At 36.1% G+C, this 25096-nt stretch overlaps 1 protein-coding gene and 1 pseudogene across 2 annotated transcripts in view; one reads left to right on the top strand and one right to left on the bottom strand.

Annotated features, from left to right (window-relative positions):
- The window catches only part of FAM13A (family with sequence similarity 13 member A), a 362178-nt gene that overhangs the window by 187642 nt on the left and 149440 nt on the right, over positions 1-25096 (bottom strand). For both annotated transcript variants that reach the window (XM_030313445.1, XM_030313443.1), the window contains exon 5: positions 21932-22085. In XM_030313445.1, the coding sequence (XP_030169305.1) occupies positions 21932-22085 (154 nt within the window). The remainder of the gene's footprint in view (positions 1-21931; positions 22086-25096) is intronic.
- Positions 2673-3248, top strand: LOC115511679 (annotated as a pseudogene).

Here is a 25096-nt window from a genome sequence, read left to right as displayed (position 1 = left end):
GAATGCCTTTCCACCATTTTTTTAAAGCATGGCTGCGGCATTCTTATGCTTCAGCCTCTGTACCAGCCCCTGTCAACCACCAATCTACTCTCAGCTTCCAGGAGTTCAACTTTTTAAGATTTCCACATATATATGAGGTCATACAGTATCTACCTTTTTATGACTAGCTTATTTCATGTAGCATAATGTGCTCTGGGTTCATCCATGTTACCACAAATGTGAGGATTTCGTTCTTTTTTAATGACTGAAGAATATTCCATTGTAGATACATGCAACATATTTTATTTATCCATTCATCTATCAATGGACTTTTAAATTATTTCCACACCTTGGCTATTGTAAATAACACTGCAATGAACATTGGAGTGCAGGTATACCTTTGAGACACTAATTTCATTTCCCTGGATATGTACCCAGAAGTGGGATTGCTGGGTCATATGGTAGTTCTATTCTCATTTTTTGAAGAACCTGCACATTGTTTTCCAAAATGGCTAAACGAATTTACATTTCCATCAATGTAGTACAAGGGTTCCCTTTTTTTCACATTCTCACCTATACTTTTTATCTTATCTTTTTGATAATAGCCATTCTAACAGATGTGAAATAATATCTTGCCGTGGTTTTGCATTTCCTTGATGATTACTGATGTTGAGCAGCTTTTCATGTATCTATTAGCTATTTGTAGGTTTTCTTTGGAAAAATGTCTATTTGGGTCCTTTGCCTTTTTTTTTTTTTTTGCTATTGAGTTACATGAGTTTTTTTGTATTAACCTCTTATTGAGTATATGGTTTGCAAATAATCTCTCCCACTTTGTAGGCTGCCTGTTTTGTTGATGGTTACCTTTGTTGTGCAGAATACTACAAAGTTTGTGTTTTAGTTTGATGTAGTCTCACTCATTTTTGCTTTTGTTATCTGTGCTTTTGGTGTCAGATTAAAAAAAAATCATTGCCAAGTCCAATGTCAAGAAGATTTTCCCTTATGTCTTCTTCAACAAGTTTTATAGTTTCAGGTCTTATGTTTAAGCCCTCAATCCATTTTGAGTTATTTTTTTTATGTATGATGTAAGATAAAGGTCCAATTTCATTCTTAGGCATGTAGATATCCAGTTTTCCTAGCATCATTTATTGAGGAGACTATCCTTTTTCCATCAGGTGTTCTTGGTACCGTTGGAGAAGATCAGTTGACTGTAGAGGCATGGATTTCTATTCAGACTCTGGATTTTGTTCCATGGTCTATATGTTTACTCTTATGTCAGTATCATACAGTTTGATTACTATAGTGTGATGTTACTAGCTTTGCTCTTCTCATTCAAGATTGCTTTGGTCATTTGGGGATTTTCATGGTTCTGTATAAAATTTAGGACTGTATTTTTTTTCCTTCTATTTCTATAAATATCATTAGGATTTTGACAGGGACTGTAATGAATCTGTGGATCACTTTGGGCAGTACAGACATTTTAACAATATTAATTTTTCTAATCCATGAACATGGAATGTGTTTGCATTTATGTTGTGTTTATTTAAAAAAAAATTTTTATGTTTATTTATTTTTGAGAGAGAGAGAGAGACAGAGACAGAGCGTGAGCAGGGGAGGGGCAGAGAGAGAGGGAGACACAGAATCCGAAGCAGGTTCCAGGCTCTGAGCTGTCCGCACAGGGCCTGATGTGGGGTTTGAACTCGTGAACTGCAAGATCATGACCTGAGCCGAAGTTGGATGCTTAACTGACAGAGCCACCCAGGCGCCCCTATTTATGTTGTCTTTAATTTACTTCATCATTGTTTCACAATTCTTAGTGTATGAGTCTTTCACCCCTTTGGTTAAATTTGTTCCTCAGTATTTTATTGTTTTTGTTGCTAACGTGAATGGGATGTTTTCCTGATTTCCTTTTCAGATACCTTGTTGTTTGTGTACAGAAACATGACTTTTTTATGTTGATTTTGTTCCTTGCAACTTTCCTGAATTCATTTATTAGTTCTAACAGGTTTTGAGGGGCATGGTTTTTCGGGCTTTCTATATGTAAGACCATGCCATATGCAAACAGAGACCATTTCACTTTTCAGATTTGATTCAATTTATCTATCTATCTATCTATCTATCTGGTTTAATTGTTCTGGCTAGGACTTCTGGTACTATGTTGAATTGAAGTGGGAAGAATGTCCATTCTTGCACCTGATTTTGGAGGGAAATCTTTAAGTATTTCCCCATTATGACACTACCTATGGGTTTGTCAGATATGGCCTTCATTATGTTGAAATAAGTTTCCTCTATACCTACTTTTAAAAGGGATTTCATTATGAGTGTTTTAAGTGTTTGTTTCTGTTTTAAGTTTTTTTAAGTCCTTTAATTTTGTTAATGTGATATATTGCATTGATTTGTTTACATTGAAATATTCCGTATTCCAGGAATAAATCTCACTTGTTCATGTTGAATGAGCCTTTGATGTGCGGTTGAATTTGGTTTGCTAGTATTCTGCTGAGGACTTTTGCAACTATGTTCCTCATTGATACTGAGCTGTAGTTTTCTTTTCTTGCAGTGATGTTGTCTGGTGTAGTAGCAGGGTAATGCTGGCCTCATCACATGAGTTTGAAAGCATACCCTCTTCTGCTTATTGAAAAGTTTAAGAAGGATTAGTTTTTTGTTTTGTTTTGTTTTTTTCTGCATCTACTTTGACAATGAAGACCATTCTCAGCAATCAAACTACCAACATTTCAGAAAATGCTGACATCACTCTGAAGTGTTACCTGAAGCATTGTTTTTGTGAAGATCCCCAGAGGAACCATGCAGGTGGACTTCAACCACATCAGTGTAGGACTCAGTCTTTTTGAAAAGAGAAAGAAGGGGTTCCAGTTTGACAAATGGTGGGAAAATAGAAAGGAACTAGCCACTATTTGTACTACCTGTAGCAATGTACAGAACATGATCAGGGTGGTACACTGGACTTCAATTCTAATATAAGGTCTGTGTATGCTCACTTTCCCATCAATGTCATTATTCAGGACAATGGTTCTCTTGCTGAATTCCAAAGTTTTATGGTCAAAAAATACATCCACAGGGTTTGGATGAGGCCTGCCATGGCTTGTTTAGTATCTGAAGCCCAGAATGATGAGTTAATTCCTAAAGGAAACAACACTGAACTTGTATCAAATTTTTTCAGTAAGCCACAACAGCTAAAAACAAGGATATTATAAAATTTTTGGATGGGATCTGTTTCTGAAAAAGGAACAGTTCAGCAAGCTGACCAGATCTAAGCTGTCCAGCTATAGAAACAGCAAGATGTCAGATGATACCTCTGACTTATTTGTGATGTTTTAAAAATGCAATAAAAGTTGTGTATTTTTAAAAAAAGAAGGCAGATTAGTATTAATTCTTCTTTGAAAGAAATCTGGTATTGAGGTTTTCGTTGTTGTTGGAAGTTATTTGATTACTGATCCAATCTCCATTTTTGTTTGTTCAGGTTTTCTATTTCTTAATTCAGTTTTGATAGGCTGCATGTTCCTAGGAATTTATTCTTTTCTTCTAGGGTATCCAATTTGTTCGCATATAGTTGGTCATAGTAGTCCCTTAGGATCCTTTTCATTTTTGAGGTAGCTATTGTAATGTCTCCTCTTTCCTTCTAATTTTGAGTCTTCTTTCTTCTTTCTTAGTAAGTCTAGTTAAGGGCTTATTAATTTTTTAAATCTCTTCACACAAAACTCAGTTTTTTTTAAAAAAAATATTTTAACGTTCATTTATTTTTGAGAGACAGAGATACAGCACGTGTTGGGGAGGGGCAGAGAGAGAAAGGGAGACACAAATCCAAAGCAGGCTCCAGGCTCTGAGCTGTCAGCACAGAGCCTGATGTGGGGCTTGAACCCACGACTGCAAGATCATGAGCCGAAGTTGGACGCTTAACCGACTGAGCCACCCAGGTGTCCGACAAAACTTAGTTTTATTGATTTTTCTATCATTTTCTGTTATTTCTGCTCTAATCTTTATTATTTCTTTTCTTCTGCTAATTTTGGGTTTACTGTGTTCTTTTCCCAGTTCCTTGAGTTATAAAGTTAGGATGTTTGAGAAATTTGTTTTTTATGTCAGCATTTATCACAATAAACTTCCCTCCTAGCATCTTAAATGTTCCTCCTTCCTTTTTGTAGCATCATATAAGTTTTGGTGTGTTGTGTTTTTGTTTTGTCTTAAGATGCTTTTTAAATTCCCTTCTGATATCCTTTGTGACCCAGTGTTGTTTAATAGTGTACTGTTTTGTTTTCAACTATTTGTGAATACTCCCATTTTCCTACTGTTATTGATTTCTAATTTCATTCAACTGAAGTTGAAAAAGATACCCAGGATGATTTTAATCTTCTTAAATTTGTTAACTTTTGTATTGTCATCTAAGATGTGATCTACCCAGGAGAATGTTCTGTGTGCACTTGAGAAGAATGTATATTCTTCTGTTGATGGGTAGAAACTCCTGAACATGTCTGTAAGGTCTATTTGGTCTATAGCATTCTTCAAGTCAACTGTTCATTAATTCTTGTCTAGTATTCTGTTATTGAACGTGGGGTTGAAGTCTTCCCAGTACTATTGTATTGCTGTCAATTTCTCTCCAGATCTGTAAGTATTTGCTTGATGTATTTAGGTCCTCAAATGTTGGGTACACTTATATTTATAATTGTTAAATCTTCCCACCGAACTGACCATTTTATCATTATGATATGACCTTCTTTGCCATAGAGATTTTTTGACTTAAAGTTTATTTTTTTCCTGATATAAGTATAGCCACCTGGTTTCTTTTGGATACCATTTTCAGGGAATACTTTTTTTCCAGTCTTACATTTTCAACCTCTGTGTGCCCTTAAATCTAAAGTGAGACTTGGGGCATCTGGGTGGCTCAGTTGGTTGAGCATCTGACTCCTGACTTCAGCTCAGGTCATGATCTCTCACTGTTCATGAGTTCAATCCCAGCATCGGGCTCTGTGCTGACAGTGCAGAGCCTGCTTGGGATTCTCTCTCTCCTTTCTCTCCCCCTCCTTCACTCGTTCACATGCATGCTCGCTCTCTAAAAATAAATAAACTTAAAAAAAAATAAAGTGAGACTCTTATGGAGAGCATATTGCTGGATATTGGTTTATTTTTTTTCAAGTTTTTATTTGAATTCCAGTTAGTTAACATATAGTGTAATATTAGTTTCAGGTATAGAATTTAGTGATTCATCACTTACATACAATATCCAGTGCTCATCACAAGTGCCATCCTTAATACCCATCTTCCATTTAACCCATCCCCTCACCCACCTCCCCTTCAGCAACCCTGTTTGTTCTCTATAGTTAAGAGTCTGTTTATGATTTGCCTCTCCTTTTCCCCCCCACTATGTTCATGTTTTGTTGCATAAATTCCACACGAGTGAAATTGTATGGTATTTGTCGTTTACTGACTTATTTCACCTAGCATAATACTCTCTAGTTCCATCCACGTCATTGCAAATGACAAGATTTCATTCTTTTTTATGGCTGAATAATATTCCATTGCATATATATACACCACATCTTCTTTATTGACTGATAAATGGATGGTTTTTAAAAATCCATTCAGCCACACTATTCCTTCTGGAGAGTTTAACCCATTTATATTTAAAGTAATTATGGATAGGTGAGGACTTATTGTGATTTTGCTCATTGTTTTGTTTTGCATTTGTTTTGTTCTGTTTTTCCACTCTTTCATTTGTTATTTAATTTTTTTGAAGTGGTTTGCTTTGGTTCTTTTCTCATCTTCTGTGTAACTATTATAGGGTTACATTTTTTCATTGTGGTTATCTTGAGGTTGCCTAAAATATTTTTGCAGCTATAATAATCTATTTGATATTGATAACCATTTAACTTTAGTCACATAATTCCACACTTTTACCATCCTGACATACTTCGCATTCTTGTGGTCAGAATTTGCTTCTTTTTAAATTGTGTGTCCATTAATAAATTTTTATTTTTTAACTTTCAGGATTAAAAGTAATTTACACATCACTATTATAATGTAACATTATTCTGCATTTGTCTATATTTTTACTTTTAGGGGCACCTGGGTGGCTCAGTCAGTTAAACATCGACTTCAGCTCAAGTCATGATCTTACGGTTTGTGAGTTCGAGCCCTGTGTCGGGCTCTGTGCTGACAGCTGGGAGCCTGGAGCCTGCTTCAGATTCTGTTTCTCTCTGTCTCTGTCTCTCTCTCTCTCTCTCTCTCTCCCCCTCTCCTGCTTGTGCTCTCTCTCCTTCCTCTCTCTCAAAAATAAACATTAAAAAATGTTTCATATTTTTACTTTTACAGTGAGATTTATGCTTCTGCCTGTTGTACACCATACTTTTATTTCAGTTTGAAGATCTCTTTTTAGCATTTCTTTCAATGTAGGTCTGGTGGTGACAAACTTCCTCAGTTTTTGTTTATCTGGCTCAGTTTTTGTTTTGTTCCCTTGGTTTGTTATTTATTCTTAAGGGATAATTTTTCCAGCTATAGTATTTTTTTGTTTTTGTTTTTTTCTTTTAGTGCTTTGAATATGTCAGTCTACCCTTTCCTTGCCTGTAAGGTTTATTCTGAGAAATCCACTAGTAACCTTATATGGGGGTGGAGGGCTATATGTGATGACTTGTTTTTCTCTACTTTCAAATTTTTTGTCCTTTATTTTTGACAGTTTGATTACAATGTGTCTCAGTATAGGTTTCTTTGGGTTGATCCCATTTGAAGTCCTTTGAACTTCATAAATCTGAATGCCCATTTCTCTCCTCAAATTTAGAAACTTTCCAGCCTTTTTTTAAAAAATAGGCTTTCTACCCCCTTTTTTTTTCACTCTTCTCTGGGACTTCTGTAATACGCATATTGATTTACTTAATGTCTCATAAATCCTGTAGGCTCTCTTCATTCTTTTTCATTCTTTTTAATCTTGTGACTGGCTAATTTCAGATGACCTATATTTGAGTGTGCTGATTCTTTCTTCTGCTGGACTGAGTCTGCTGCTGAAGCTCCCTACTGCATTTTTTTCATTTCACTCATTGTATTCTTTTGCTCCAGAATTTGAGTGGTAATTTTTATGATTTCTCTTTGTTGAACTTAATTTGATCATGTATTGTTTTCTCGATTTCACTGAGTTATTTATCTGCATTCTCTTGTAGTTTGCTGAGCTTCTTTAAAACAATTATTTTGAATTGTCAGGCATTTCACAGATCTCCAATTCGTTGGGGGTCAGCTCCTGGGAATTTTCTGTGTTCCTTTGCTGCTGTCATGTTTCCTTGATTTTCCATGTTATTTATTATCATATGTTGGTGTCTGCACTCAGCTGTTGTAAGCAACAGCAGAGACTATAGGGGTCCTCAAGACTGTGGTTGTTCATAGTGACAGTGAGGGCTGCTGGGGTCCTTTTGTTCTTTTTTACATCCACAGAGGGAAATCAAAGCCAAGAGGATCCTTGTTGGTAAAAAATGTGCTTTGGCCTGTAGAATAATCTGATGCAGGTAAAATGCTTTTGTCTACACTTATCTATGTGGCCATTCTTGGTTTTTGAGTTCCATTTAGTTGCTAGGTCTTCTTCATTGTACTCTGAAGCTTTCCCAGAGCTACTTTCATCCATTAGTGGTTGTCAGGTCATTGTTTTTGTGGGTGAACCAGGGCTGGGTCTCCTATACTGCCTTCTTGCTTATGTGCTCAGCTTTGCTTTCTGTTCTGTTAAATACCCCATGTACTTCCAAAGAAGTACTTTACTTTTCCTTTGTTTTTTAGTCTTATTTTAGCCACATTTCCTTTTTTATTGTTTTCAACCAAAGTACTTTAAGTTATGCAAGTATTTACTACGGTGTCACTTATAGTGTTGTCACTCAGTAGAAAAATGTGTAATAAAATCTTGCAATAATGATGATGATAATCAAAATAGAATACTGGTTATCACTTACATAGTACTTACTATAGGCATGGCATTTTTCTAAGTGATTATATATTTATTTATTTTATCTTCACAATAACCTCTCATAACCCTATGAGATAAATACTTTTGCTATCTAAATTAAAAAATATATACTTATTTTTACAGAGAGAAAGAGCACATGCATGAGTTGGGGAGGAGCAGAGAGAGAATCCCAAGCAGAATCCATGCTGTCAGCACAGAGTCTGATGTGGGGCTTGATCTCACAAACCTTGAGATCATGACCTGGGCCAAAATCGAGTCAGATGCCTAACCAACTGATCCACTTCAGTGCCCCTATCTAAATTCCTTATAATATAGAAATTGACATATTGAATGTAAAAGTAGCTTGTCCATAGTCACACACCTAATAAGTGGCAGAGCTGGAATTTGAAACTAAGCAGTCTGTCTCCAAAGGCCTGCTATTAACTGTATAAAAGAATTCTGGAAGAATCCTTCCTATTGATTGGATAAGGAAATGTTGAAAGTTAGGTAATCCTGAAAGTAAATTACAACAGGATGATTTAAAAATGATACATAGAGACCCCTGGGTAGCTCAGTTGGCTGATCATCTTCTTTTTTTTAATGTTTATTTATTTTTGAGAGAAAGAGAACATGGGAGCAGGAAAGGGGCAGAGACAGAGGGAGACACAGAATCCGAAGCAGGCTCCAGGCTCTGAGCTGTCAGCACAGAGCCCGATGCGGGGCCTAAACCCATGAACCGTGAGATCATGACCTGAGCCCAAGTCGGCCACTCAACCTAGTGAGCCACCCAGGCACCCCATGAGCATCTGACTCTTGATTTCAGCCAGGTCATGATCCCAGGGTCATGGGATCAAGCCCCATGTCAGGCCTGCTTCTCTTTCTTTCTCTGCCCCTCCCCACCATCTGGATGTATGTCCACTTTCTCTCAAAAAAAAAAAAAAAAGAAAAATTAAATTTTTAAAAATGATACATATAAATACTTTTTTTTACTTTAAAACACTGAAATGTTCATTTATTTTCCAGTCTTTTGATGTGGGCATATTTTTGGGAATAGTCCAAGAGCTTGGAATTCCATACCTTTTTCCTTGTATAAACCACAATCATCATGTATCACCTATACAAAGTAAAAATGTAAACCTCTTAATCTTTATCAAGTCTTTCCAATGTATTCAACTTTCCTTTTGTAACAGAAATAATTCTTTGTGTACACCATACCATCTCCTCATTTCCTCTGTGTCCTCTCCTTAGGCACCAGGAAGACTACATTTCTAGTCTCTCTTACGGGTTGGGAGCAATATGACTGAATCTGCTCAATCGAATTTAAGAAGTGTTTTAAACCACTTCCAGGTGTAGTCAGAAACCTATCCCATATTCTAAACCTCTTCTTTTCCTGCTGAAGCAATTTTGGAGGAGGGTTTAGAAAAAATGGAGGAGGGCTGCTCAACTCACTGCACTATGCAGTGACTGAGAAATAACCTTGAATTGTATTAATCCACTAACATTTCAGAATCTCTTACAGAAGCTTGTATTAATTACTCTGAAACCATTTTCCTACAAATAGTTATAATGGCATTAACATTGCATTTGTTTAATTAAATTATACAGGTACCATAAACAATAAACTGGCATGAATAGTTTTGGGAAAAGACAAAACTTTTGATTAGCATAAAGTAAAACCAGTAGTGAACAAGTATATGAGAGAATAGCTTATTAGCCACCAGCCTTCAGCGTTGCCATGGACAGCAGTCAGTAGGCTTTAAAAGCAAATGCAGAGAATTGATTAAACTGGCAAATCAGTTGGATAGAGTTCTGTTAAGCAAACTGTTATTGTGTACTCTAGAAATGTGAACCAGTACTAATTCCAAGAATAGTTACATGACTTTCCTAGTATAAATTTGAGTTAGCTTTTATTTAGGTGTACATGGTGCAATTCAATAGATGTTTTTGAGTAAATATAAGAAACTAGAGTAAGTGCTTTGGGAGACACAAGAATGTATGAGTTACTCTACAATTTTTAGAGAAAAAAATGAAGGATAAGTAAATAGGAGATCTTGTTCTAACCCTTGAAAAACATATAATGCAATACAAGAGGAGGAAAGCAACTCACCCAATGCAAAATGCAAGACTTGTCCTAAAAGAAGGAGAAAGAAAGTGCCCTTAGACAATAGAGGAGATGGAGATTAACTGCACCTGGAGATGAGAGAGGGCTTCATTGAATGAGTAGAATTTGAGACGTCTTAGGTTGGACTCCCACCTACCCAACTGAGAGTAGGCACTACAACAAGGATTGAGGGCAAGTAGTTCATTTGAGTGGTTCAGCAGGGAAATGGGTGACAACGGATGGAAGAAAAGAGCTAATAAAGGTGTCATTACCAAGCTAGTAGAGCTTCTGCAGTAGTTCTGAGACTCCAACTTGGAAAGCTCTGGGAAACACTTTAAAACACACACAACAGAATGATTCCAACCAAGGAGTAAAAGGAGCTGGGAATATAAACCTCCTGTTCCTCAGTCATTAGTTACGGGCTGCTCCTGGAGGTATATTCCTTTCTAGGCACTTGTGAGTCACAGAAATATAATTTCTATCTTCAACTGAAGAAAAGAACAGAGATTTAGTACTAAAGCAAATTCAAGTAATCTTTTGAAAATCTGCAAATATGCAAGTGAATTTCCATTTACTGAGGGTCGCTACTTGCCAAATACACACAATATAATGATTTAAAATAGGCAACTTCTGAGATGTCAGATCCAAAATATTGTCATCTCACCGTAAGTCATTTAAAGGTTCTAGGGCACAATGTTTTCATAAGCAAAGCACTTTAGTCTGTCTTCTGTTAAATATTTTTCATAATAGGAAAGAAGGAATTTAACACCTGGCAGATATATCTCATCTATTCCAATGATTCCTGAGCAGATATAACTTTCTAGTGTTTATATGTGAACACTCTACAAAATGTCTGGGGAAAAGAAATTAACAGCAATATGAATTATAAACACATGACTATGATCTAAAAGAGTCGCAGAACTACCCCAAACTAAACAGTAACTTGTAATTCTACTTTTATTACTTAATAACTTTTAATACTACTTTTATTACTTAATGCTTTACATTCATTGATAATCTAATCAGTTGCAGCTACTGGAAAGTGACAATTTGAATCATGCAAACAACATTCTATTATGCAATTTTATCTTTGTTTCTTAAACATCATTTACTATATTTTTTAGCCTTCAAATTCAGAACCAATATAAAAGGTACAGCTCACTGTCCAAAGAAAGGTCTTATCTGAAAAAACCAGCAAATAAACTTTAACTTATTGCTACCTCTGAGTTCCTAGGTGCTCAAAATGATAACATTTTGCTGAGTACTAGTCACTTTCACTATGTAAGTTCACCCACACATAAAGGTAACAGCCAAATTACAAAGCATTAGACAGCATAAACACCAAAACATTTTTTATTTCCTATTATGACTCCACTGCTTCCCAGTTTGGAGTATTCTTGAAGGGGTATAGAAGAGGTTAGGAATAGTGAATGCATAAAGGACTAGAATCAGAACAGAAATCTTTCCTGACACCAAATTACTACAACACATACTGAATGAATAAATGTGTAAATATTCATGGCATTGATATTCCACCTTAAACTAAGATTTTGGTTATTTCCATATTTGGCCTGTAATGAGTACTTTGAGTTTAAAACTCAACTCTGTCATTTACTACTCTTGATCCTGAATCATCTACTCTTTAGACTTCCTCACATTCAAAGCAGAATTAAGTTCATTTACTTCATGGGGCTACCGTGAGAAGTACATGAGATAGTATGTATAGAAAATTTTGTATAATATCTGACATAAATATCTCCCTTTTGTCCCTCTGTTCCTGCACTGATTCTATGAGTTTGTTATAGACTAGAAGTTCCTTTAGGGACAGGGGCAGGTCTTGCTTATTTTCTGAGGAGGCTAACACCTAGTCTAGAGAGTTTTGCACAGAGTAGGTAGGCATTTACTAAGAAAAGAAGTGAACATTTGAAGTTAATTTGCTTAAACTGTAGCCCTAAATGAAAAATAAAGACACATGCAATTTTTTGAGCATGAAAAAGACGTGGGAAATAATTTCAGAAGTTTATGTAATCTATCAATTTATGTGACTTTTACTTTACAGGAACAAGACTGAACTTTGTAATCAAACTTGTCATACCACATTATTGATAAGTGAGTACTTCCCTCAAACTAATCACTATGAAAGGTTATTCTAATATTTTTCTTTTGCTTAAAAACATGTTTTTAGCTGTTTTGAGAGTTTGCTTATGAGTCACACAGGAAAATCAGCATAATTATTTGATAGCCAGATTTCAATTTTAAACACAAAAATTAATATTTAATCATAACTCCCCAACTTAGTGACCTGCGATGGTTCAAAAGGACTGATTATTTCCCGTTATCAAATGAAGCATTAAAGTACAAAGATTTCCCAGTCCAATGATGACAATGCCCAATACAACGCATGAATGACATATGTTCTGAAGTCAATTTCAAAAGAAATTCCCCAAGGTATAATGAGCAATAGTGACACTGCCTAATAAAGACAGTCTCAGAAGATGTTTATGTGGAATACAGTGATACTCATCCAGAACCTCTAGATGGATATTTAACAACACATTAATCACATTATTTTGTGTATTATATATGAGGCCCGTTAGCCCTATAAAACACATACAAATGTAATTTATTCACAAAGCATGCAAATAATATGTATATACTAGGCAGACCAGGCTCGCCTCCTTCCCAACTACATCAGTATCTGCCATCCTCTTGGGTAAATTCAGGGCCAATAAGAACAAACTATCAGTGTGTTTATTCATCATCTTTAACCATCTCCTTTCTAATGACTTTCTCTTCTCCACTTCAGTCACTCATTCTCATGAATACAACCTAAATCTCGTCGTCACTCCAGACTGTTCCACCTCTAAAATTACTGATATAAACATCTATTCTCTGTTCACAGCTTACCACTCTTCTAGCCTGCTTGCTCCCATCTCAAATATTCTCTGGCCTAACTAAGGTCTCAAGTACCTCCTGTTGTGTTGTCCTTTCATATCCTAACTCACCTGTCAGCCCTTCTCACCACTTTCACTATCATTACCCTGGCCCAAGCCACCAGCATTTCTTAATCAGGCTATTGTGATAAACTCCCAATGGGTCTCTCTTCTTCTGTTTATTCCTTTCAATAGTCTGTTCTCTGCCTAGTAGTTCCAGTAATCCTTTTAATATATAAGTCATGTCAGGGCACTCTTTTGTTCACCACTGTCTAATAAAATACTGTCAGGGTAAAAGTCAAAGTCCTTACCATGACCTTTAAGAGCATCCATGATCTGGTCTCCTGATGCCTCTTTGACCTCATTTCTCTAACTTTCTCCCTAGCTCAGTGTCATTCAACCATACTAGCCTTCTCAATTCTGCTTTAACAGACAAAATAGGTATACTCCCACCTCAAGGCTCTGTACTCCTCTTCTTCCTGTATGGAAAGCTGTTCTCTCAAGTGTCTTCATGGCTTGCTCCTTCCTGCAAGTTTCTGTTCAAATGTCCCAATGTCAATGAAGCATTTTGACCACCCTATTTAAATGAGCAAATGCCATTCCTCTACTTTACCAGTATTAGTTCTCCCTCTCCTTGCTTTTGTTCCACAGAATCTATCACCATCTGACATACTAATTTCTTATTTATTTCCTTATTTATTGTATTTTCATTAGAACATGAGCTTCATAAAGGCAGAGACTTGTCTATTGCTTACTATTGCCTAGAATAATGCTTTGCACATAGCAGGCACTCAGTAATTATTTAGATTTAATAAATTCAGCTTAGATTACATGGTGCATTACCTAAACCATATTTAAGCCACCAAATTTTGTGTATGTAAATATGTGGGTGATTAAGATAAGTCTTGAATATGAGGGAAAAACTCTTAAGTCTTGGATTTAGATCCTCCTATGAAGACAGACTACAGAATTACCCTGAAGCTAAAGATATTAAACTACAGCTGTTAGAGGTCTACTTGAGAGATAAGTTTCTCCTAACCTAGTTATTTAGAAATGCAGATTTGATCTTCCAGTTTGGCAAAATAAAGGCATTTCTATTATGTTCCTTCCTTGAAACCTACCAAAACCAAAAACAGTGAAAAAGAGAAAAGAAAGCTGCACCTTAAGTAAAGAAAGAAATGGCCATAACTATAAAGAACCAACTGTGAACATGACTTGCCAAATTCAGCAAAATGTGGATGAAAATGCCAAGAGCCATTCTGGGCTCCAACAGACAACAGTTTTCTCCAAATGTCACAGTCCTAAGAGGTCTATCCAAAATTCCTTTGATTGAAGTAGCTAGATTGGACATGCCCATACCATTGCGGAATCTGGAAAAACCTTATAGGGACCTTAGTTCACTCCCAGAATGAGAGAGAGAGAGAGAGAGAGAGAGAGAGAGAGAGAGAGAGAGAAGTTGAAGAACTGTCCTATAGATAAACTTTTTTCCTCATTTTGCCTTGGCTCTGGAGAAGCTTGTCTACAAGTGTCGTTGATGGATGTGTTGTACAAGCCATGATCAATTTTGTGGCACTGACCATAGTCAGTTGAGTAGAAATAGATATTAAGCTACTCCCCTGAAAGCTTCTTACAAACAGGCTGCACTGAAGAATGACACCAACTTCCTGCTTGCACCAAAGAGATAAAGGAAAAATCTAAAGTGCAACTTAAAATAAGTCCATCTTGTTCTTAAAACCTCTCATTATTCTCCCATTCCTGTGAGCGTTAACTCCACAGTTAAACTGCATACTAGTTCACTCAACTATGTAGCTCTTGTGCTACTTCCTATGGCCTGGCCAGAAACGTCTGCTCACCATTACACAAAGAATACATGACTTAAAGCATATCCTTCTGCCTGGAAGATTCTCTGCTTGCTTCCCTGTTCACGTCCTCTTCCCAGCAACTAATGGAAATCCCATTTTTCACAGAGCCACTTCAAAACTCTACTCTTCCATAAACTACTACTTTTAAAAAATAATTCATTTTCAGGGCACCTGGGTGGCTCAGACAGTGGAACATCTGACTCTGGGTTTTGGCTCAAGTCTTGGTCTCACGGTTTATGAATGCAAGCCCCACACTGGGTTCTATGCTTATGGTGCAGAGCCTGCTTGGGATTCATTCTCTCTCTCTCTCTCTCTCTCTCTCTCTCTCTCTCTCTCTCAAAAATAAACATTAAAAAAATTCATTTTCAAAAAACATGCCTGACTACACATATTAAATACCAAAATCACTTTTCTGTCCATTGAAGGGACAATCATATTCAATTCTTGCTTTTCCAGATACAAGAGGATACTTAATATTACCATAATTAAACAAAAAAACCTAAAATAGTGAATAGCAAGAAATGTCTAGAGGCAGTAATTCTTTTGTCATGAGTAACACATCTGATTGTCAACTTTATTTTTTTTGCTTTGACTCTGTTTTCCTTCCATTATCAAGCTTGATTCTCTTTAGGGTAAAGAGAAGTAAGGAAATATAAAGGTGATGTAAACCTAACAATTTATTTTCAAGCTAAAAGTTATTGAAAACGTGCTATTTTTATTTCATTTAATCCTAAGAAAAACCAGTCAAAACTAGTGACTGTTGTCCTATTTTATAGATGAGGAAACTAAGGTTGAAGGAAAGACTGAATAATTTGCCAAAAGTCACACAAACTGGAAATTCTAATCCATTCTGTCTTATTCTAGACTGGAGTTTTTAACTCTGTGCCCTAAACTTATTGATAAATCTATCTACTGAAGTATCCTTGACTGGATCATTTCAAAGTAAGCCAAGGTCTTCAGCAATTACACTCTTTAAACTATAGTATCACTTGACCCCTCCCCTTCAACTTAATACTTTGCATTTCTATCCTATTTAACTGGTTTTGAAAATACTTTCCTAAGCATTAATGGTTTGAATCTCACAATAGAATCTATAGATTTTTTTTTTGTGCCATTTAAGATGGCAGAGATACTATAAATTACCCAGTCATATTGCTGAGTAGCCCGGTTATAAATACACACCCTCTTATTCTAATATCAGAGTGCTCTTTCCAGAACTGTTAAAAACTTTTAAAAGTATCTAGAGTACCTTTTGTCAAGATACGACAGTCATGAAGTACTCAGTGAACTATCATGTTTTCAATTTTATTCAATTATTTTGAAAATAACTTAATATTACTTTCATATTATGTACAAATTGTGACCAGAGACATTATTTTCAGTAAAATGAATAGAGTCCATCTACTGAATTCAAGGAATTTTCAATGCCAGGCATTAAGCTCAATAGCTTGAAAACATGAGACCTGAAATGACATTGTTTCTACAATCACGTCAAAGACTTCTTAGTATATCAAATGTATGGGAAGGAGTGGTGGGAAGGAAGTGTGAATAAGCAGGGTGGGCTCAAATCATGAAAACTCCTGTTTGTTTTGCTAAGACTAGATTTTATACTATAGGGGTGGGTAAAGAAAACCCACTGAAGAATTCTGATACGGGATTGACCATGTTTGTATTTGCATGATAAAAAAGTAGCTCAGGCAGAAGAGGGACGATGGGGTCACAGGACAGACTAGACTCAGGGAAAACAAGAAGACTGTTGTAACAGTCTCCCAAGGATCACTCAGACTGCAAATCTGGCTGATTATTAAAATTGCCAACGAAGCCTTTTAGAATGCAGGTTTTGAGGCCCCAGTATGAGTTTCCGATTCTAGGTTTGGGTAGCCAGGTGATTGTGATAATGAGCCAAGTGTAGAATACCCTTGCCTGGATGAGAGGCTATGAGGAAGTAGTAGTGAGCAGGGAGATACTGAAGAATTAACAGGTTTTAGTGATTGCTGGACATCAACCTGGAGCAGTTGTGTGGGTGGACGAAACCATTCATTAAGACAAGTGGAGCATTAGATCTTCAAGGACAAGAAAAGATGATCAGACAATCCACAGGACATGCAAGTGACCACTAGGCCCTAGTGACCACTAGGCAGTTAGATATTTATGTATGGTTTGCCAAGCACAGCTGTGCATTAAAGACCGAAGGATGACCTTAGGAAATAATAATGTTTAATTCTGACTGAGAATGAAGAGTCCTCAAAGGAGACTGAAGAAAGGTCAGGGAAAGAAGAAGCAGACAAGAACCATTTAATATTCACTCAAATATTTAAAAGAGAAAATTTGATTTGGGGACAGTGTGACAGCTTGAACTTCCAAGTAAAGGCATCTTAATGACATATTGTGAGCAAAAGAGTGGGAGACAGATCAATGACAGCAAAAGGTTTATTTACTTAAGGCAGGAATATATTATGATCAGGCTTTTATAAATTTTAATTTTTTATTTTAGGGAGAGAGCACATGAGCAGGGGAGGGGGCAGAGAAAGAGAGAAAGAGAATCGTAAGTAGGCTCCATGCTCAGTGCAGAGCCTAACCTCACAACACTGGGATCACAATGGGAGCTGAAATCAAGAGTCGGAAGCTCAATCAGTGGAGCCACCCATGTGCCCCTGACCAGGCTTGCTTTTTAGCCACACAACTCTATCACTGGTAGGAAGGAGAAGGGAGGGGAGTGAGCCTGGAAGCAGGATAACAGTTTGAAACTGGGTGCCTGTGATAAGGTCCTATCTAAAGCAATTGTAATGGGTAGACAAGAGACACCCATTCCAAGAGACAGAAGATAGTATCTGAGTCCCTACAAGACTGGTAAAGACTAGAGGAGTTAAGGATAAAGTAAGGATTCTAGTCTGGCAGGCTGGAGACTGGGAAACTAGGGTTGGAGGGGATAGAACACAAAGTTTTGGGTGTGAGGCACGAGCATGGCATTTTCTAGATAGTGGGAAATACAGCTTTACTGCTGTTCTGACAGGACAGGCTTGAGTGATGGTTTCAAGGTCATCAGCAGTATGGTACCTAGAGTAAAAGACAGTTATTCAGGAGAATATGTACTTAATGAGTGTAAATGAGTCACAGTGGTGATTGTCAGGAGGGTCAGAATGTAGTACTCAGAATCAGATAGAATACTGCAGATACTGCCAGACCTACACCAAGAGCAGTGAGACCTACATTCTTTGTTCTGCATACTATTGGTCCATTCAGTGAATGAATCTTTTGTATTTTGGAACAATTACATCACACTGATATTTTGTACTGTGCTGAAAAATTAACATCTGTGGATGATTTTCAAATTTAACGATTATTAATTTTGGTCTCCTCTGGGCTATATTTGTACAAATCATTTTACAAACCTAAGTACAGCACTTTCCAATTATAGCGATTGTATCAGGTATGATGCTTTTGGTGCAAGAAACAGAATGCTCTGCTAAAAGTAGTTTATATTTTAAGGACCTTTATTTCCCTCATGTAACTCAAAGTCCAGAGGTAGGCATGTTTGGGGCTGGTTCAGCACATCAGCAAGGATGAGGAATCTAGCCTCTTTCCTCCTTGGGCTGCTCACTTCAGTGTGCCAGTGATACATTCATCAAGGGCAAAGATGATGGCAACAGCTCCAAGCATCATACCTTCAGATGATAACATCTGAAAGCAGGATGAAAGAGATAGGCATCTTACTCAAAGGCCTGCTACCTTCTGTTCTTACTCAAAGGCTTGCTACCTTCTGTTCTTTGTAATTAAAAATTTAAAAAAGAATTTACATTAATTAAAATGGATAAACCTTAAGTGTACAGTTGAATGAGTTTTGACAAATGCTTACACCCATATAACCCACATCCCTAATGAGATACAGAAAATTTTCATCACCCCTGGAGAGTATCCTTGGGCATTTTCCTAGTCAATCACAACCACCAGGGCTACTATACCCAGAGGAAAACCACAGCTCTGGTCTCTCCATTCTTTTTTTCTTTAGTTTATTTATTTTTGAGAGAGAGAAAGTACAAGTGAGGAAGAAGCAGAGAGAGAAGGAAAGAGAGAGAATATCAAGCAGGCTTTCACACTGTCAGCATAGAGCCTGATGAGGGGCTCTACTCATGAACCAGGAGGTCATGACCTGAGCTGAAGTCAACCCTGACCTAAAGTCGGACCCTTACCCAACTGAGCCATCCAGGTGCTCCTTCAATCATTCTTTTTAATCAAGGATGACAATCTTTCCCAGAGGTCTTCTGCCTCCAACACACTTTGCCTTACATCTCCCTGGCCAGAACTGTCTCAATCTTCCTTTAAGTCATAACTAACTTAAATCTTAAAGCTAAAGAGGATGGTAGTAAAAACCATTGTGACTCATTCACGGATCCCTTGGAACTGTGGGAGAGGCCCAAGTGACCTCAGCACATGGCTGCAGGCCCAAATAAAATGCTCATTTGTTTGAAGCAAGAAAGAAGAGGGAAATGGTACTACACACACACACACACACACACGCACACGCACACACATGCACTCACACATCATTCTGTTAGTCTACATACCCAGCCATCCAATATCTGAACTATTTTTCCAGCTTTATTTTACTTGCAAATGTGCTAAGTATGTACTCATTTAAGTCAATGATTAAAATACTGAAAATAACACAAACAAATGTAGAGACCTGCCCTAAGTTAACACCAGTCCAAATTCAAAGTCCTTCATCCTGGTCCCATTGCAACCAAACTTACATTTGTCTTGGCCCCAAATCTCCCTAAAGCCCACAAGGATATTGTGAACTTCATTCAATCTTTTATGACTCTGTTCCCCACAATGGGGTACACAGAGGTATGTCAGTGGATACATTTAGTATTTCTTCCCCTTAAAAGCCCATTTCTATACCTTAGTAGTTTCCATGAGCCTAAGCTTAATCTCAGCTCACTTTATGTGTCTGTCATTCATGCATACTTATTACTTCTTTTGTGCTGGTCTCTTCTTCTACCTATCCTTCTAAAAGCTGAGCTCATGAGAATGACCAGAATAAGAACTTGTTTCTTTTAGTTACCTTCCAGTTTTCCAATTGTTTAGTACGTTAATGATCTCATTGTCAGCCTCCCATTTCCTTTCTAATCCAGTATTCTTTTGGTTTGTATCTAATATGTCCCTGATTTTAGGAATTAAAAAAAAAACTGCTTTCTAAACAATGTCCAAGTTTAGATAAAATGGCACTGGCATATTCCATTAAAATAATTTCTGCAACTTACATTTCGTCCTTACTGGCTGTAATTAGATTCAGAACATCATATTCCCTTGTAGCATAAGCTACCATCTGAGATGAGACTATCAGCAAGATCAGTAAAGAATGCACCAACTATTTTGCTTTAGCAGAATGATGCTTCCACGGTATAGAAATGCAGTTTTCAAACATGATCTTCATCTGCCTCTAGGCCAGATCTGAAACTTGCATTAGGGAGTAGCAGTCATATTCTTTATCTACCTAAGATACCTGTATTTGACTCCCACAGTACTACCAGTTTGTGTGTCTTATTATCTTGTACTCTCATACTAAGTTCTCCACTAGACTTAAATCTAGTAGCTCAATGAGTTCTAGGCAGGGACTCCTTCTATATACTTAAACAGGTGTTGTTTTACTTACACAGCATATAACCTCCTCTTGGCATATTCCAGTGAAAATATATATATATATATATATATATATATATATATATATATATATATATATATCAGCAAGTTTGTCTTGCCTAGGAGATCATATTTTTCTATTATATTTTAGGCTTATCTGATTATCTTATAGCTCTAGTTAAAAAGTACAAGTGCTAAAAAGTGTTAATCAGAGATACAGCTGTAGCAAAGTCAATCACTTTTTAATACTTTAAAAAGAGACCTTTGCAAAGTACTCTAGGAGACAGAGGAAGAAATTTAGGATGTATTTTTTTTCTATTTAAAAGAGAATTTATTTTAATTTTTTGGTAGCAAGACAGTGTATCTTCTTTCCGTATTTTCTCTGGTGAATCACGGACATATTTTCTCAGCTACTGTGTGCCTCCAACTTACATTATTATTGTATCTCATCATTTTATCTATGTATTATTCTTCCCTTCTTTCAAAGTTTAAAGTTCTCTTTATCAGTTTGGCAAGATTCCAGATAGAGGCATTCCTCTCAGATGTACTATAGTCCTTACAAGGAGTCTGGATAAGAAAACCTAGTTTTTGGTTTTCTTTTGCTTTTTTGGTAGAGTGCTACTTGATACTCATTACCTTTTATTTCTTCTTCAAAGTCATGTTCTCAACTGGAAGAAGGGATGAAAATACCTCTTCAATGACCAAAACAAGTGTCTTGGGTTTTATCAGTCATTGCCATGTAAATCAACAAGTATAATGCAGTCTGTAAAGGTGATAAGTCTCAGGAAATCTCCTAAGGGAACCTCCCATATCCATTCCATCATGATTTGCCTCAATATAAGTGAGAAAGAAATATGATCCCTCCCCTGGAGGATTTGGCTTGGTTTATTGTCGGACTTTCTTTAGAGACCTACTTACATTTCCCTAATGTGTAAAGGATAGGTTATAAATTATCGGCCAATGTATAAAAAGATGAAGATAGTATTGTTAAGGATTCCTTTACAGCTTATAAAAATACTTTCCTTTACTGATGATAGTTGCCAGGGGATACATATGTGGGACTTAAAATCTGAAGGTGAACTTGAAAGTGTGCCAGACACAAGGGAAATAAAAAGACAGTAACATTATCTTCAGGAATTTGCCATCTACTCAGTAAGCTAGCACTCCTAACACAGCTATAAGCACATATCTCTGCTGTAACACCAGGCTTCCATAAAAATCAACCAGAGCACTGGGCCTACATAAGTGATTTTGAGATGATTTTACAGCGGCAGGGAAACATGAATTCACAATTATTCTCCAATCTTAGAAGAATATAGATCAGTTAAATACTTGACACAGAGATTATATTTCATAAACAAAATTCAATAAACACAGGAATAATAATCTAAGTTACACCCATGACATTTTTATGACAAAGAATGATCTATATAAAATGTCTTCCATTCAAAATATAAGCAATACTGAAGATTATATACCAGTTACTTACTTTTACTATGATAATCCTAGCCATGTTTTCACATCTCTGATTATCATTTCCTGTATACTCTACTTCAAACAAGGTATCATAATTTTCTAGTAATTTAGCCATTATCTTGTTGCAGATGTCTTGTTCTTTCATGCCTTCAAGCCCAGGTGGCACACTAGAAATAAGGAGAAAAAATGAGAGGACTTACTTTGTAAAAACAAAAATGCCAGTATAGTTGACTCAGGCATATATTTTAAAATCTCCTGTATGATTGATCAGCCTTCTTAGAAGGACACATGGGATTTTCAACAAGCTCTATGGTGACATGTATGATGTTGATGGGACAACTGACAAATTCCCAAGATCTGCATCAGTAGCTTGTGCCGGCTGAATAAGAAAATTACATGTTGTTTAGGAAGAAGGTACAGGTTAACATAGGTGCCATAATTCTTTGTATATATTAGAAATTGCTACACATAAGGTAACATTTATATATAACAAATATATAATTTCACATATAACATTTATATAACATTTGTATATAATGATATAATATTTGTATAAGTATATCATTTATAAAATGATAAAGAAATATTATCAGAAAAAAATATTTTATCATGACAGAAATTGCTGCAGAAATAATAGCAACACAAAAAGGTTGCTTAGATAATGCACAAAAGTACATAAAAATATGAATACTTCTGGAAAAAATACTGATACTATTGAAGCTGAGTGATGGGTATATGGAAAATGTGTTATACTACATACTATTCCCTCTTCTTTTGGGTATGTTTAAAAATTTCCATAATTAAAAAAATGTAAAAAAGATCTTCTGAATGCAGAAGACAGAATAAGGTAGCAAGACAAGGTACAGATTATGAATATCTCTTTAGTAACAGGGACAAATGACAGGGTTAGTAGTCAGAATCAATAAGAAAGTAAACTGAAAAAAAGAAAAGACAAATGACAGGAGTTGAAAAACTCATAGAAAAAAACAACCGGACATCAATAATCTTATGCAAAGATACTTAATCTCATTTAATAACCAGTGAAATGCATTTAAAAAGCAACACTGAGACATCAATACCCATTTATATTAGTTTTCAGTGGCTTATGTTACAAATTATCATACAATGTTGCTTAAAATGACAGAAATTTATTCTTTCATAGTTCTGGAGGCCAGCAGACTGCAATCAGTATCATTGGGCAGAAAGTAAACTACCAGCAGTGACACACTAGCTGGTAGCATTCCTTGCCTGTGATTTCAATCTTCAATCAAGGTCAGCATCTTAAAATTCTCTCTGTTTCATCTTCACATGGCCTTCTCTGTGTGTTGAGTCCAGAAACAAACCCACACTTTTATGGTCAATTAATCTATGATAAAGGAGCCAAGAATATAAATGGGGAAAGGATATTTTCCTTTAATAAATGATATTGGGAAAATTGAACAGCCATATGCAAAACAATGAAACTTGACCACTACCTCATACCATGCACAAAATCAACTTAAAATGAATTAAAGATCTGAATGTAAGACTTGAAACCATAAAACTCTTATAATTTATATTTTGTAAACGGTAAACATGTGCTGCTTTTCATTAAAAATGATGGATGATTCAGAGAGCAGAACCAAAACCAAAACCAAAACAAAACTAAAAAACAATAGGGTGAGGTTGAAAACCATGGAGAAATATTTCCAGGACTTGAAACCTAGTCAAGAGATTCCCAGCATTAGATTAGATCCTGATATTAGAACTGCCACTGAGTCAAACAGAAAGTAAAAGAAAAAAAAATTAAACTACATAAAAACAAATGAAAATAAAAACACAATTGTTCAAAAGCTTTGCGATACAGCAAAAGTGGTTCTAAGAGGGAAGTTTATAGAAATACAGGCCTACTTCAACAAGCAAAAAAAATCTCAAACAGCCTAACATACCCATACATGCTAGAAAAAGAACAAACAAAACCTAAAACCAGCAGAAGGACAAAAATAATAAAGATTACAGGAGAAATAAGTGATATAGAAACTAAAAAAAGAATAGATCAATAAAACCAGGAGTTGGTTCTTTGAAAAAAAACCATTAATATTGATAAACCTCTAGCCAGACTTATCAAGAATAAAAGAGAAAGGACCCAAATAAATAAAAGCACAAATGAGAGAGGCTAAACAACCAACACTCCAGAAAGGCAAAGGATTATAAGAGAATATTATGAAAACCTATATGTCAACAAATCGGACAACCTAAAAGAAATGGGTAAATTCCTAGAAACATATAATCTCCCAAAAATGAAGAAGAAAAGAAAATTTGAACAGACCTATTATTACCAGAAAAGAAATTAAATCAGTAATCAAAAAACTCCCAACAAACAAAAGTCCAGGACCAGATGGCCTTACAGGCAAAATCTACCAAATATTTGTAGAGTTAATACCTATTCTTCTTAAACTATTACAAAGAATAGAAAAGGAAGGTAAACTTCCAAATTCATTCTATGAGGCCAGTATAACCCTGATACTCAGGCCAGACGAATATACCACACACACACACACACACAAAAGAGTACAGGCCAATATCCCTCATGAACATAAAAGCAAAAATTCTCAACAAAATACTAGCAAAAAGAACCCAACACCAATTTAAAAAAATCATTCACCACAATATAGTAGGATTATTTCTGGGTTGCAAGAGTTATTCAATATTCTCAAATCTATCAATGTGATACATCACATCAATAAGAGGATAAGAACCATATGATCATTTCAGTAGATGCAACGTAAAAGCACTTGACAAAGTACAGTATTCATTCATGATAAAAAAACCCCAACAAAGTAGATTTAGAGGGAACATACCTCAAAATGATAAAGGCCATATATGAAAAACCCATGACACTTCTGAGTGGGGTATCAGCCTGGCTCAGTCAGTAGAGAGTATGACTCTTGATTTCAGGGTCTTAGGTTGAGAGAGAAAGAGAGAAAGAGAGAAAGAGAGAAAGAGAGAAAGAGAGAAAGAGAGAGAGAGAGAGAGAGAGAGAGAGAGAGAGAGACAGACAGACTTCTGAAAAACCCAGAGCAAATATCATCTTCAATGTGGAAAAAGTGAGAGCCTTTCCCCTAAGGTCAGGAACAAGATCAGGATGTCCAATTTCACTACTTTTATTTTACATAATACTAGAAGTCCTAGTCACAGC

This window comes from Lynx canadensis, chromosome B1 (genome assembly GCF_007474595.2).
Source record: "Lynx canadensis isolate LIC74 chromosome B1, mLynCan4.pri.v2, whole genome shotgun sequence".
NCBI lineage: Eukaryota > Metazoa > Chordata > Mammalia > Carnivora > Felidae > Lynx > Lynx canadensis.
This window is presented reverse-complemented; position numbering and strand designations above follow the sequence as displayed.